The 14,925-nt window shown below is 33.2% G+C and overlaps 1 protein-coding gene and 1 non-coding gene across 2 annotated transcripts; one reads left to right on the forward strand and one right to left on the reverse strand.

Moving 5' to 3' along the window:
- The first annotated feature begins 8,152 nt into the window (after positions 1-8,152).
- WOL (CHASE domain containing histidine kinase protein) lies at positions 8,153-14,443 on the forward strand. Its single transcript, XM_085706667.1, has 12 exons — positions 8,153-8,614; positions 9,258-9,668; positions 9,783-10,016; positions 10,119-10,288; positions 10,580-10,798; positions 10,893-11,079; positions 11,179-11,230; positions 11,350-11,579; positions 11,712-11,810; positions 11,953-12,668; positions 12,933-13,436; positions 13,821-14,443. The coding sequence occupies exons 2-12, from the start codon at positions 9,321-9,323 to the stop codon at positions 14,071-14,073; spliced, it is 3,012 nt and encodes a 1,003-aa protein (XP_085562793.1). The 5' UTR covers positions 8,153-8,614; positions 9,258-9,320; the 3' UTR covers positions 14,074-14,443.
- LOC146934739 (small nucleolar RNA SNORD36) lies at positions 14,174-14,252 on the reverse strand. Its single transcript, XR_015008469.1, has one exon. It is a non-coding gene; the product is annotated as a small nucleolar RNA SNORD36 (small nucleolar RNA).
- Positions 14,444-14,925: the final 482 nt, after the last annotated feature.

Here is a 14,925-nt window from a genome sequence, read left to right on the forward strand (position 1 = left end):
CCGATCAACCGAACCAATCCAAACCGATTAGTTTGGTTCAGTTTCTTTTTTGAAAAACAGTGAAAACCGAACCAATCCAAACCGATGAAGGTTTTATCGGTTCAAACATTTTTTTGACTGAAAACCAATCCAAACCAAACTGTTACACCCCTACCAAAAACCAGAAAGCAAGTCAGGAGGAGACAAGTCAATGAAATCAAAATGAAGGAAAAATGGAGAAAAGACATTGAGTGAACAAGGAGATACGGGGAAATGAAAAAGGGGAAAGGAGAATCTATTAGGAACTATTTTTTTTTTTTGAGGGGACTATTAGGAACTATCTTCTAGTAGAGTTGTTTAATCTCTTATATGGAAAAAGAAGAAATTAAATCAACATCTTTTAGGTGAAACTTTAACAAATGTATGTTGCCTGGTGGATGGACCACACCAAAATAAGAAAATAAAGTTGAATATGTTTATGAGTAGTGTTAACTTGTGCCCTTAGGGCACATGTTATGAAACCTAAAAGAAGAAACTTCTTATAAAATTTTGTGCATTTAAATGATTAAAAAGTTAAATATTAAATGCAATGCACACATTCCGATAAGTTTTTTCTATATTTGAATCATTAACTTGTGCCTTGAGGGCACAAGTTAACATTTCCCTATGTTTATTGACCTCTTAGGTTGATATCATGCACACCTTTAAATCATTGTTCGTCAAAGTGATTATTGTTTGAATTAACATTGTTAAAAAAATATCAAAACTCATCTGTTCTACTAAATCAAACAACATCGAAAATCCGATAGGTGCTTTAATTTAGTTAACGAACTAATGCTAAGTTTGTTTTTGTTGGGAAATTACATTAGACATACGTCCAACTCCAAACGACAATTTATAATTCAATATTTTTACGTTTAGAATTGTCTCTCCCAACGCGATAAATAATTGATAGACGATGAATCAAACATATGCTAAACCGATCTAATTCGATTAAGTTCAAGTGGCGAACTATTCGTCCCAATTCAATTCAAATTGGTTTTTTATTTTAAGTCTTAATACTCAATTTGATTCGTTTTATTTTCTTTTTCAACTATCATATTGTCAGTTAATAATACTTAATTTAGTATAGTCCGCTCCGCAAGTAATAAGTTCGATTCAAAAAATTATAGTTAAATTTCTTTTGTTATTGCACCAGGTCTTTACATCAATTCAGTTCGGAATGAGCCACTAAATAATCTAACCTGGTTTGCAGAATTATTGTAACACTTTAATTCAGTTTTTCTTCTTGAATAGAACCATTAATGGTCCTAGTTTTTCTTCAGTTCAGTTTTCCTTCTTCCAACCACTTTAGTATATTGAGTTGCCAAACCGACTTTATTATATAAGATAGGGTTAATAGTGTTTTACCCCTGTAATATAGATCATTTCCGGTTTTACCCCCTGTGACATATTTTTTTTTTGATTTCGTCCTTGTAATTTGAAGATTATTGGTTTTGAACCTTTATGAATTTTGACAGTACAAAATCGAAGATATGACAGGGGATAAACCGAAATTTGCTCAAATTAATAGGGGGTAAACTGAAATTTTTTCAAATTACAAGAGAGGTAAACCTAAATTTGTTCAAATTACAGGGGGTGAAATTTTCCATGAAGGTCCAACACCAAAAAATCTTCAAATTTCAAGGATGAAATTCAAAAAAAATATTTTACATGAGGAAAAAACCGGAATTAACCTATATTACATAGGGTAAAACACTATTAACCCTATAAAATAAAATGATTGTCCTATATTTTAGTTTCGTGATCATAGAAGGAGAAAATTAAGGCTAAAGGTTTACTGAGAATTCAATTGATTGCTTTGAAAGACATAACAAGTTTTCATCTTCGAGAAATCTCATCAAATTGTTCCTCCTGTCACTTATTTTTATTTGGACTATTAAGCCTTTTATTTATTTTTTTTATTAATTTTGTCAAAATTTGTTTATGTGACATTTATTTTTTTTATCTTTAAAAGAAGAGTCATGTTAACTTGTGCCCTAAGGACACAAGTTAAGATAGACGTCGCATATGGAGTCAATGTTCTACACACAATTAGGACATGTTTGTTCAAACTTTTTTAAAATAGATTTTCGATGTGTAATATGTTTTTTGTTATAATTTTTTTAATCAAGAAATTTATAAGGAAAAGCTTCAAATGAAAAATTCGTTTGAATAGTATATCTTAAAATGTTATTATAAGTATTTCATCATTTTGTTATAATTTTTTTTATACTAAAATTATGAAAAAATCTCTTAAAAAAAGCTATTTTAAATAGTTTTTCATAAAAATCATTTTTGAAAGTTGTCATTTTAAAAAATATGTGATTTTTACTATATAAAATTTTGAACAATGAATATTTAAGTTAGTAAATGTCATTTTTTTAACTTATATCAAATGAGTTTAAAATAACTTATACTATTTTTGAGTAAAATTTTTCAAAAAATCCATTTTTTTAACTTGAAAACAAACAAGTTCTTAAACTCCCATGCAACATGGCTCAGTCTAGGGTGCATGACCCTAATGGGTCTCTCACCCGTAGGAGACCATAAAGAAGACTATTTTTTTTTTTTGGGTAACTAAAATAACTTTTAAGTGTGATAATAATATTTTAATTAATAGGAAATTTCAAAATTGACCTTGTATTTAAATGAAAGGTTAAATATGTTTTGATCCTTATACATATACAAACTTTTCATTTTATTTAACTCATGTCTAATCTTCATATTTTTTAGGGTTAAATAAGTTTTTGTTTTCTATAAATATAGTTAATTTTATTTTTAATCCTTGTAAAAAAAGTGACATGTTTTAGTCCCTACAAAATATTTCAGCACGTAGTTTTAGTATCTGTTAAATTAACATTTGTTTAATTATTTTTTGAAGATTTTTTTTTAATTATACTTAAATTTTTGAATGATTTTTTACAGACTTGTTTAAAATATTATAAAATATACACCATCTTTAAAAATAATATACACTGCAAAAATTACCTCATAAATTGATTTTCAAGTCCAGATTTGTATTAGTTTTATCTTAAAATTTTACCGTTTAAAAAAATCAAATTTGATTCATTATATGTTAAAAAATTGATTTTTTATAAAAGAGTTTCTCCCTAATTTCGGCGTTTTAAAAAAAAATCAAATTTAATTCATTATATCTTAAAATTTTGGCGTTTAAAAATATTATAATATGGACCGAAGATTCTGATTGCCTAATTAAATTTTGATTTTTTAAGAGGAAGGTTTATGAAGTGAAAACTTCACATGGTTTTTTAAGAGCAAAATTTATTTTAGTGTAAATATAAGTGTTTTATCTTGGTTTTCGGGTGTCAAACATTGATTACGTTTGAACATTTTTAACCGGTGATATCTTATTTTTTCTTGGGAAGGGAAAAAGTAAGCAAAAGTAAGCAAAACCCTTGAGAATCGAGGTCCGGGAGTTGTTTTCGCTACGGGAAGGTGTTAGGCACCCATAACGACTATAGTATCCTATAGGAACCGTCTTTACTTTCTACGCGCGCGCTTTATTTTTAAATGCTATTTTGAAAGATGATATTAACACCTAAAGGTTTACTAAGTAAAGAATTGGAGGGAGAAGAAGATGTTTGAATTTTTATTTTATTTGAATTGAATGAATTTTGTCCTTGCCTACGTACCCGTTTAAGGGATCAAATCCACCGTAGTTCTCTTCCAAAAAATATTTTTGTTTTTGTTGGTTGATTTTAAGTTTGAAAATGGGAATTTGAAAGAAGAGATAGGAGGCCTCAAGGGCATAAGATTGGAAAAAAGTGAGGTGGAGTTAGTTATTTTGCAAAATGAAAGTCAAAGTATGATTAAAATTCATTAAAATTTGATTAAGAAAATAAAAGGAAAATCAATGGGATTTTGATCCCAAGGTTTATTATGAAAAAAAAAGGATTTGAGTGATGTTGTTCATATTTTTTGAAAAGAGGTTTTTCTAAGTGTAAAGCCTAAGCATTCATCTAAACATACAATCCTAAACATACATCTAAACATGCATATCCTAGCCATACATCTAAAATATCTATGTGATGTGTGTGCATGTGTCGGTGCTTGTGTCGGTGTACATTATTAGAGTCCATTGTCCTTTACATCATTGGCCTAGATACATTCTATGGTCTTGCAAAAATTAAATGTTGCATGAAGTAAAAATACAAAAATTCCTAGGTCTTTACATACTAAGCCTTGGTATGATAATTAAAGTGCAAGAAATGAAACTTAGGATTGAAGGATGAAATGTGCTTAGGAAACATGAGATGAAAATGTTAGTAACATAAGATATAGAGCAAGTAAAAGCTATTGTATCAAAAGTAAAAGAATTGACATAGAAACAAGCAAAAATAATGTGAAATAGGCCTAAAAGTTCATCACCAATGCAAGGCTTGAACAAGACCTATAATCCTCATGTTTTAACAAGTTCCCAAAGAGTGTCAAATCAGTTTTCACACGGAGGATTAAAGGAGTGTAACATGTCAATCATTTAGGACAAAAGTTAGGCTTATTTCACATTATTCATTCACACAAAACTTGTAAAACAAGTAATAAAGCACAAAAATATTCACATGCAGTAGCATACACATTTAAACAGTAGAAAAAATATTACAAAGTCACACATCATGAATCACAAACACATATCAAGCATTGGAATTGAAATCAAACAATTTTCACAAGTTTTTTGACATAAAAACTTCAAAATCAACGCAAGAAACTAACACATTATTTTTTTCAAGTTTTTCAGTACAAGATTATCATAAAAACACCACAAAAATATCAAGAAAGAACTATGAATCTTTATGGAATTTTTTAAAACGTTTTAGGCATGGCAGGAGTGTGAATATCAAAGAGTAGCATGAAAATAGCAAGAAAACCTATGAAACCAAAAAGAACCAACAGACCTAAGGCCCAAGCCCAAGCACCAACTGGATTCGGGTCTCAGGAAGCCACATGAGCCACAAGATTGATCCAGAGACCCAAACCCTAGATCAAACGGTACACATACACCAACTAAAGTGAGCGTTAACAATAGCCGTTAGATCAAAGATCTAACGGCTCACAGGGAGGGCACATGGTAAGATTGCGAGATGCGCACACACTGGATTGAATAGAGGTATATAAGCTTAAAACACAACTCAGACACACATAACCCTAATCCAAACATAAGCCGCTCAATCCTTTCCTTCTCTCAATCGTTCCCTCACCTCTCTTCCTCTTGAACGTTTTCCTCTTTTCCTTTTCTTCTTCTCATGACAAACGAAACACGCAAACACCAACAAATACACAACAGACATAACCTCTCATCTCTCATTTCATCTTTTACAAACAAAGCGATTCAAGCAGAAAACAAATGAAGGCACAAAAGAGAAACATGAACACGGATTCAAGCAAGCTTCGATCTGGATCTTAAGCATGGATTTCAAACGAAGAGTTTAACATATAACGCAAATCGCAAATCAAGAGAAAAATCGAACACAGATCGAACCAGAAAAGGAGGTGGTGATACCTTAGGAATAGATCGGGGAAATAAGGTCTTCAGATAGAAAAATCGCAGCAAAAAACTATCTAGCAAGTCTTTTCATCGATTTGGATGTATACAAACTCGATCCAGGCGATTTTTCTCCCTCTTGGATTCTGTTTGATTTTTTTGAGTTGCAATTTCTTCCTTCTTCGTTTTTCTTTCTGTTGCTGCTGAATTTGATTGTGAATTGCGATGTGTATATGGCTTCGAATCAGAGATTGATTATGGAGCTTCGTGAATTCGTGTGAATCTGGAATTTGGATGAATCAGTTGTGTAGGTAGATCGGTGAGGGTGATTGATGAGGCTCTGTGATGGATTAGTGGCGGTTAGAGGGGTAGTTGCGGTGGTCGGAGAGAGTGAGAGATGAGGTTGTTAGGGTTTGTTGCGGCGGAGGAAGTGAAAGGGAAAATTGGTTACGGTGGTGGAAGTGGAGAAGAGAGAGAAACGGTTATTGTTTCTCTGGTGAGGTGGCAACAAATGAATGGGTTTTGAAAAAAATGAATAGTGTGTGTTGACCCTTGACCATGACTGGGCTATTTATAGCTGATGTGTATGGACCTGGACCAGTAGGACGATGCCACGTGGCACTGGACTGTAACTAACTCCCTTTGGACAAATGAAAAACTGACATGTGGACTGGACTGCAAATTTGGACCAAAAGGACTAATCTGCAAAATAATAAAAGACAAGGACCAAAATGCAAAATGACACAAAAGGACTAAAATGCAAAAATTAATAAAATTGAATTTAAAAAAAAATGTAATTTGAAATAAACGTAAAGTGAAACGATTAAAAATGACAAAGCGGACTAAAACGAACCAATTACTTAAATGAGGTACTTTAAAGTAACCTCTCTCTGCCCAAATTTCGTGTGAAATGACCAAAATGCCCCCTAGGGACTAAAACGACTCAAAACGACTCAGATGCAATTTAAAAATGGATTTCTAACAGGAAATTGAAGCAAAAGTTTATTCAAACTAATTTGAAAGACTCAGAGACAATTTTTAGAATTTAAACAGAGTTTTAACACATGAAAAGACTAAAATGCCCCTAGGGGCTAAACTGACTCAAAATGACTTCAAATGCAACCTTTAAAATGGATTTTGACATGGAATTGAAATAGAAACTTGTTCAAACTATTTGAAAGGACTCAAGCAATTTTTAAAGACTAAAAATGAGTTTGAATACAGGAAATGACTAAAATGCCCTTTTATGTGAATTTTGCAAGTAATATTGAAATAGGAAGCAGAGAAAGATGCAATTGCTCAGAGACATATTCAAATGACTTGAAATGCAAGAAAAGAAGAATTGAACAAGTATTTTTAGGTCCAAAATTAGGGTATAACAATAAGTAGCCAGTAAGTTACGAAAGCAGAAATGTTTTTTTTTTTTTGAAAGGAAGCAGAAACGTTTATATTGGTTTCACAATCCATTATTTTCCGCCAAAACTAAATTTTTTTGTAAGGACTAAAACATGTCACTTTTTTTTATAAAGATTAAAAATAAAATTAACTATATTTATAGAAACCAAAAACTTATTTAACCTTAAAAAATATGAAGATTAGACCTGATTTAACTAAAATGAAAAGTTTGTATATTTATAAGGACCAATACACATTTAATTTTTCATTTAAATGCAAGGTCAATTTTAAAATTTCCTATTAATTAAAATATTATTATCACACTTAAAAGTCATTTTAGTTACCAAAAAAAAAAATTAGTCTTTTTTATGGTCTCCTACGGGTGAGAGACCCATTAGGGTCATGCACCCTAGACAGAGCCACATGGTATATCTAAGTTAGCACACTAGAACCAATATAAGGACTACTTTTATTGTCAAAATCTAGACTTATCAGTACTTTTTTTGTTTTCTTATTTCCAAATACTATACTTCCTCCGGTCTCAAATGTAAGAAACTTTTTACTTTTTAGATTCATGCAATAAATGATGTATGTAGTCTATATTATAAACCACATACATCATTTATTGGATGAATCTAAAAAGTGAAAAGTTTCTTACATTTGAGACCGGGAGTACTTTTTTTTACAAGATGCAAAGACTAAACTTGATGGCAATTATTTTATTAGAAAAACATGATAGCAATTAGTACTACCACTTAAGAATTAAATTGGTGGTATATTCATCTATTCTTTCTTTAGAGATGTAATCATGCCTTTATTTGAATAAAGTGGCACAACGAGATAAGGTCACCTTAATAATCTGGAAGAGGACATTCTATCTTTTTTTTTATTTTTAATGAAGTCGCAAAGATATTAAAAAAATTGTCCAAACAAAGTAGGGAACCAATCAATCCGTTTTTTTCTTTTTCCTTGCAAAGTTAACTAAATTAACTGTTTACCAAGAATGAATGTATCAGTGCTATACATAGATTATTAAGGATACATTAGTTAATACAAAACAACAAAAGTTAATTAATGTTGATTATCCATTGAGGGTAATTATGGAATTCAAAATATAAAAAGGGTGGGTGTTTAGGGTAATTCACATGGGAATAAGATCCTAGCATTGTCGCAAGTCACTATCTTTCAGATTTGTGATTGTGATTTTTTCTATCTTTCTCTCTCTTCTGTTCCACTACACAGCATTGTTTAACATTGGAACACATAGAAATAGTTCAAGAAAACCAAGGACCCATTTGAAGATTCAACTCTAGAATGTGAAAAAGTTTCAATTTTTACACTCATTTTCCATTGAAGCTTCTCTTCAACGTGCTAGTTGAAAAAAGGTGCTAACTTGAGGAGAAAATTTTGTTGGGTGGAAAGAGAGAGTTTTGACTTGACTAGAGTGTGAAGTAGAAGGGAGACAACAACAACAGCGTATCAGAGAAAATCGAAAAAAATTCGATTTAGTTTTAGTAATGTCATGTTTTGTGCTTAAAAAATAAAAAAGAAAAGTAAGAAAGCATATATAAAAAGGTTGTATAAAAAACAAAAACAAAAACTAGTACAGAAAGAGAAAGGTGCAGTGCAGATCAAGACGAACCAACCAACCAACCAATCTGGTCTCAACTGTGTTCATTGTATCCTATTCCTATACAGGTAAACATTGTTTCTCTAACAACCCTCTTACTTGCTCATTGGGTTCTGTTCTGTGTGTGCTTCGCTGTGTTTTTTGTTTAGTATGGTGTGTGTGTGTGTTTTATTTTTGAGGTCAATGTTTGGTTTTTTTGATTAAACAAATAAAAGTGTGAACGTGCTTTTGTTTGTCCTTGAGCAAAGACTGGTTTCACGCCTAGAGAGCATGATTAGAAGTCTCTTGAATTTTTAATTCATAATATTGGCTGTTGAGAGAAGGGAGAAGGTGCTTCTTTGGAATTTGAGCTGTTTTTCCATCTTTTGAGACCCATGCTTGTCTCTATTTCCCTTCTTTTTAATTCTTTCTCTTTTCTCTCACTTCTTTTTTTATTCTCTAATGAATTTTCCTCAATCATTCATCATGCTTGGTTTTGCTTTTTTGATTTGATTCTTGTTTCCTAAGAGGTCTTGGTTTGGTTTGAATCACGCAAAACAATGCTGTACTTGGTTTTTTGTTCTGTGAACTTTTTCTTTCAACCATCAGATAAAAGTGTCTGAGATTTTAGGACTACTTTACACTTTAAGCAAAGTAAGCTACTAGTTAGTTCCTATATAGTATAAAAAAGTTTGTGCACTGTTAATTGAGTATTTTTTGGGACTTCCATAGATATGAAGAGGAGTTCAAAGAAATAGGCAGAAAGAAAGAGATTCAGTGTTAGTTGGTGTTGTAATGGGTCTTCTCTTGAAGATGAAGATGCAGAATCAGCACCACCCTTTGGCTTCAAAGTTACAAGAGCAAACGGGGAACAAAAGATACACATTCATTCAAGCACATAGAGCTTGGCTTCTCAAATTAATGTTTCTATGGATTCTTCTGATGGCTCTGATTAGTCGTATCATCTACAGCAAAATGGACGTGGGTACTAAAGTGAGAAGGAAAGAGGTTTTGGGTAGTCTTTGTGATCAAAGGGCTAGAATGTTGCAAGACCAATTCAGTGTTAGTGTCAACCATGTTCATGCTCTTGCCATCCTTGTTTCAACTTTCCATTATTACAGAAACCCTTCTGCCATTGACCAGGTTTGTGCTTGAAAGTTTTGATCATTCTGTGTTGGAAATGAAAAATACTCAATCTTTGTTGTGTTTTTAAACCTTTATGTATCCTCTGATGATTATTTGATGATTTCCCTTCAGGAAACTTTTGCAGAATATACGGCTAGGACCGCTTTCGAAAGGCCGCTACTTAGTGGAGTGGCCTATGCACAAAGAGTTGTTAACTCGGAAAGAGAGCAGTTTGAGAAGCAGCATGGAGTGGTTATAAAGACAATGGAAAGAGAGGCTTCACCGGTTAGGGATGAGTATGCACCGGTCATATTTGCTCAGGAAACTCTCTCTTACCTTGAGTCGATTGATATGATGTCTGGAGAGGTAAAGAACGACACTTGTGAACCATTCCACCGCTTGTTTTTTTTTTTTTTTTTTTGTGGAGAATTACTTTTATTACTACAATTTCTCATTTTTGCAATGCAGGAGGATCGAGAGAACATAATGAGAGCTAGAGCTACTGGGAAAGCTGTTCTGACTAGCCCTTTTAGGTTGTTGGGTTCTCATCATCTCGGTGTGGTTTTAACATTTCCTGTTTACAAATCTAAGCTCCCTCACAACCCAACAACAGAAGAGCTCATTAAAGCGACCGCAGGGTATATCCTTATTTCACTAATTGTCAGCTTTTTGTTTTTAGAATCTTTTTTCTTATGTTTCATATGTGTAATTAGAGGATGAAGGTTGTGTTTAGTATAAAAATCTTACGTACATTATTAGCATTTTATTAAGCAGCAGTTAATCCGTCAATGCCACTATTAGTGTTATCGACACAGCTTCTATCATTGAGTTGAAGAAAACTGTTTCTGTTACAAGGCTTGTATTTGGTTATATTTTGTTGTAAGCATTTCAATAGAACATGTGATTAATGACTTTTTAATTGGAGGCAGATATGTTGGAGGATCCTTTGATGTGGAGTCACTTGTGGAAAATTTACTTGGTCAACTTGCTGGTCATCAAGCAATTTTGGTCAATGTATATGATGTCACGAACTCTACTGATCCCCTAATCATGTATGGCAACCAATACGAAGAAGGTGATGTTTCTCTTGTCCATGAAAGTAAGCTTGATTTTGGAGATCCATACAGGAAACATCAAATGATATGTAGGTAGGTTCTTCTGGCTACTGTACATTACATTTTCTGGAACTGACTTTCGGCATTTTGTCAGCAGAAAGATGCTTATGATCAAACTTTTGTACAGGTATCACCAGAAGGCACCGCCAAATTGGACAGCACTTTCTACTGCAGTCCTATTCTTTGTGATTCTTCTATTAATCGGTTACATTTTATATGGTGCTGGGAATCATATTGTCAAAGTAGAGGATGATTTCCACGAAATGCAGGAGCTAAAAGTTCGAGCAGAGGCAGCCGATGTTGCCAAGTCACAGGTACTTTTCCTTGACATGTCATTGGCACTTGGCATATTTTGATATTTCCTTTGATTACGCAACAATAACGAATACTGAAATTTTTGTTTTTTATGTCAGTTTCTAGCTACTGTCTCTCATGAAATTAGAACACCTATGAATGGCATTTTAGGTAACTCCAAGATTCTCTCTCTCTCTCTCTCTCTTTTCCTAAAATGTAACATATGCTTTCAAACCTTTCACTTTCTCATTAATAATGTTATCACAAAACAAAACTCTGTATGATTGTAGGAATGCTTGGTCTGCTTCTACGCACGGAATTGAACTCAACCCAACGTGACTATGCTCAGACTGCTCAGGCATGTGGTAAGGCTCTGATAGCATTAATAAATGAAGTGCTTGACCGAGCGAAAATTGAAGCTGGCAAATTAGAGCTGGAAGCGGTTCCATTTGACCTTCGTTCCATACTCGATGATGTCCTCTCTCTTTTTTCAGAGAAGTCTAGACACAAAGGTTTAGAGGTATGCTCAAATCGTTGCTAAACCTATTGTGAAGGCCAATACGAGTTTCATAATAATATCTTAATTTGGTTTCCTCTCTTTATTTGATGATCTAACTTCATTATCCTTTTTTTTTCATTTTACCTTTCTTAGCTGGCAGTGTTCGTTTCTGATAAAGTTCCAGATATTGTTATGGGAGATCCTGGGAGATTCAGACAAATTGTAACAAATCTTGTTGGCAACTCTGTTAAAGTAAGTGGAATTTTCAAATTTTATTTGCCTAAAGTTATTTGCATTACTAATATGCACGTTATGTTGGAAATGTTTGAAATTTTGCTGTTGTATAGCAAGATACTTGTTGCTTACATTTCTGTTTAACGTCAATATACTGCAGTTCACTGAGCGAGGCCATATATTTGTTAAAGTTCATTTATCCGAAAACAGAAAGCCCGCAACAAATGGAAAGCTTGAGACTTATCGAAATGGAGGGTCTGAAGAAGTTGTGCATGCATCTAGCGGTTATAATCTCAAAACGCTAAGTGGATATGAAGCTGCTGATGAACGCAACAACTGGGATAATTTTAACCACCTAATTGCTGATGAAGAGTTTTTCTGCGATGCTTCAACTAAAAAAGTGGCCTCGAATGAATTTTATGAACAAGTCACCTTGATGGTCTGTGTCGAAGACACTGGAATTGGAATTCCTTTCTCGGCCCAAGATAGGATTTTCATGCCTTTTGTTCAGGCAGATAGCTCGACTTCTAGAAATTATGGTGGTACCGGCATTGGTTTGAGTATCAGTAAGTGCCTAGTTGAACTAATGGGTGGTCAAATAAACTTTATAAGCCGGCCGCAGGTTGGAAGCACCTTTTCATTTACCGCGGATTTTGGAATATTTAAGAAGAATCCAATAACTGAGGTGAAGAAGGTTAACTATGAAGATCTACCATCCAGTTTTAGAGGGCTTAAAGCCGTTGTGGTTGATGGGAAACCTGTTAGAGCTGCTGTGACTAGATACCATTTGAAGAGACTTGGGATACAAGCTAAAGTCGCAAATGCCATCAATAAGGCTGTTTCCTTGTGTGGGAAAAATGGTGCTTCCAGCACAGGGTAAGTTTTGAAGTTTCCTTTTTGTAATTAATGCATTGCTATTTTTAGTGAACTAATGTTAGGACTATGTGTGTTTAATCATAATTCCATCTAAAGTCACACATGAATCATGATAGGCTGTGACTTGCTGACAGTGTAAAACGTATGAAACATTATACACTAACAATGTATCAAAATTAAACTCTTTGAAGAATTGCATTTGTTCTTGTTGTGTGGTTCAATACTTGAGTTCATTAACTGAGTTAAAATATTTGGTTGTGGCAGGTTATTCCAGCCTGATATTATTTTTGTTGAGAAGGATTCATGGGTTTGTGGAGAGGACGGGATCTTCAGTGTGCGCCAACTGGACTGGAAACAGAATGGACATATATTTAAGATGCCTCAAATGATCCTTCTAGCTACGAATATTAGTAATGACGAATTTGATAAAGCTAAATCCGCAGGTTTTAGTGATACGGTGATCATGAAGCCACTGAGAGCTAGTATGGTGGGAGCTTGCCTTCAGCAAGTTTTGGGAACAGGCAAGAAGAGACAGCTGGGAAAAGAGTCGCCTAATGGTTCAACTTCAGTTCGAAGCCTTCTGTTCGGAAAGAAAATTTTAGTGGTTGATGACAATGGAGTAAACCGGAGGGTGGCTGCAGGCGCCTTGAAAAACTTTGGAGCGGATGTGAAGTGTGCCGATAGCGGCAAAGCTGCTCTTGAAATGCTTCAATTCCCTCACAATTTTGATGCTTGCTTCATGGATATTCAAATGCCAGAAATGGACGGGTATGTTTGTTCGCATCGATTATTAAATTTTTTTTTGGTATTATTTGAACATAACATGTTAACATGATAGTTGCATTGCTGATAAAAAAAAACTACTTGCACAAGTTGAATGCAAGTTACGTGACAGTTGCCTTGCTGATAAATTCAATGATATGTACGTAAGTTGAATGCACGTAACTTGCATGTTGGCTATACTAATTCACATTGAAATTATTTTGTTTGTATATAAACTCTATTTACACATGTTATTTATATTCTAATTCACATCCATACTATATTTGTTTGTATATAAACCTTATCTATACATGTTATGTGTGTTCTAATTCACATGAATATTATTTTTACACATGTTTTTTATAAATCATGTACTAACATTATTTTCAGGTTTGAAGCAACTCGTCGAATTCGGGAGATGGAGAGGACAGCGAATGAGGAGACGAATGGTGAATGTGGTGAAAGGAAAAGTGAATTCCATTTACCTATATTGGCCATGACAGCAGATGTAATCCATGCTACATATGAAGAGTGTTTGAAATGTGGGATGGATGGTTATGTCTCAAAACCTTTTGAGGAAGAGAATCTTTATCAAGCAGTTGCAAAGTTTTTCCAGACAAAACCTATTTCAGTAGATTCATGACAAAATGCAACTTAATTTATAGCATGTTCACACTACTGGCATATCATTATGCAGAGAGTAACAATATATATGAGGATTCTTGATTGATACTCGAGTATGAAGTGTTCAGTTCTAACAAGCTCAAAGTTTGATTGGACATGATTACAATCTCATGAGTAAATTTATACCCCTCATAACTCATCATCCCTAGCTTGTGTATAGATTCTCCCAAGGGAAAGGGATGTGAAAAATTATGTAAATTCCATATTTTTCTTATGCATCTCAATACTTACTTCCCTATTAGAAGGGTTTTTCTTTCTAGTAGTATTTTTTGTAAAATTGCCTCGTGTAAGATTTTCTTAGTGTTTTTTTTTATATGTTCCCAAGAAAATGTTGGTGCTTAATTTAGAATGTGATTGATGTGGGCACTATTAAAAAAATAGTATTAGAAATAGAAATTGATAATTGAAATGTAGTCAAGAATAAAGATTTGAGCTTGGTGTTATTTTATTACTACAACAACTAAGTCTTATTCTACTAAGTGGGGTCGGCTACATGGATCAAACAACATTATAATATTCTATCAAAAACCATCTTGGTGTTATTTTATTGTTTATTTTTTTTTCTTCCAAATAGTTTAGTAATTAGAATTTCAAACATTGAGATGAATAATTGGAGAATGCATGTTCAAATCCCGGTCCATACTCTTACCGTAATGTTTCTATCAACTTTATGTTCACACTACAACATGGTGTTATTTTATTAGTTGGTTTATATGGATATTTCATTTAAATTCAACATTAAAATGTTACGCATTTATTTATCTTAAAATTCAATATGGGACACTGAGTCAAAAAGAAAAAGATTACTATA

Source organism: Medicago sativa, chromosome 4 (assembly GCF_051527215.1).
Source record: "Medicago sativa cultivar Bolivia chromosome 4, Bolivia_mono, whole genome shotgun sequence".
NCBI lineage: Eukaryota > Viridiplantae > Streptophyta > Magnoliopsida > Fabales > Fabaceae > Medicago > Medicago sativa.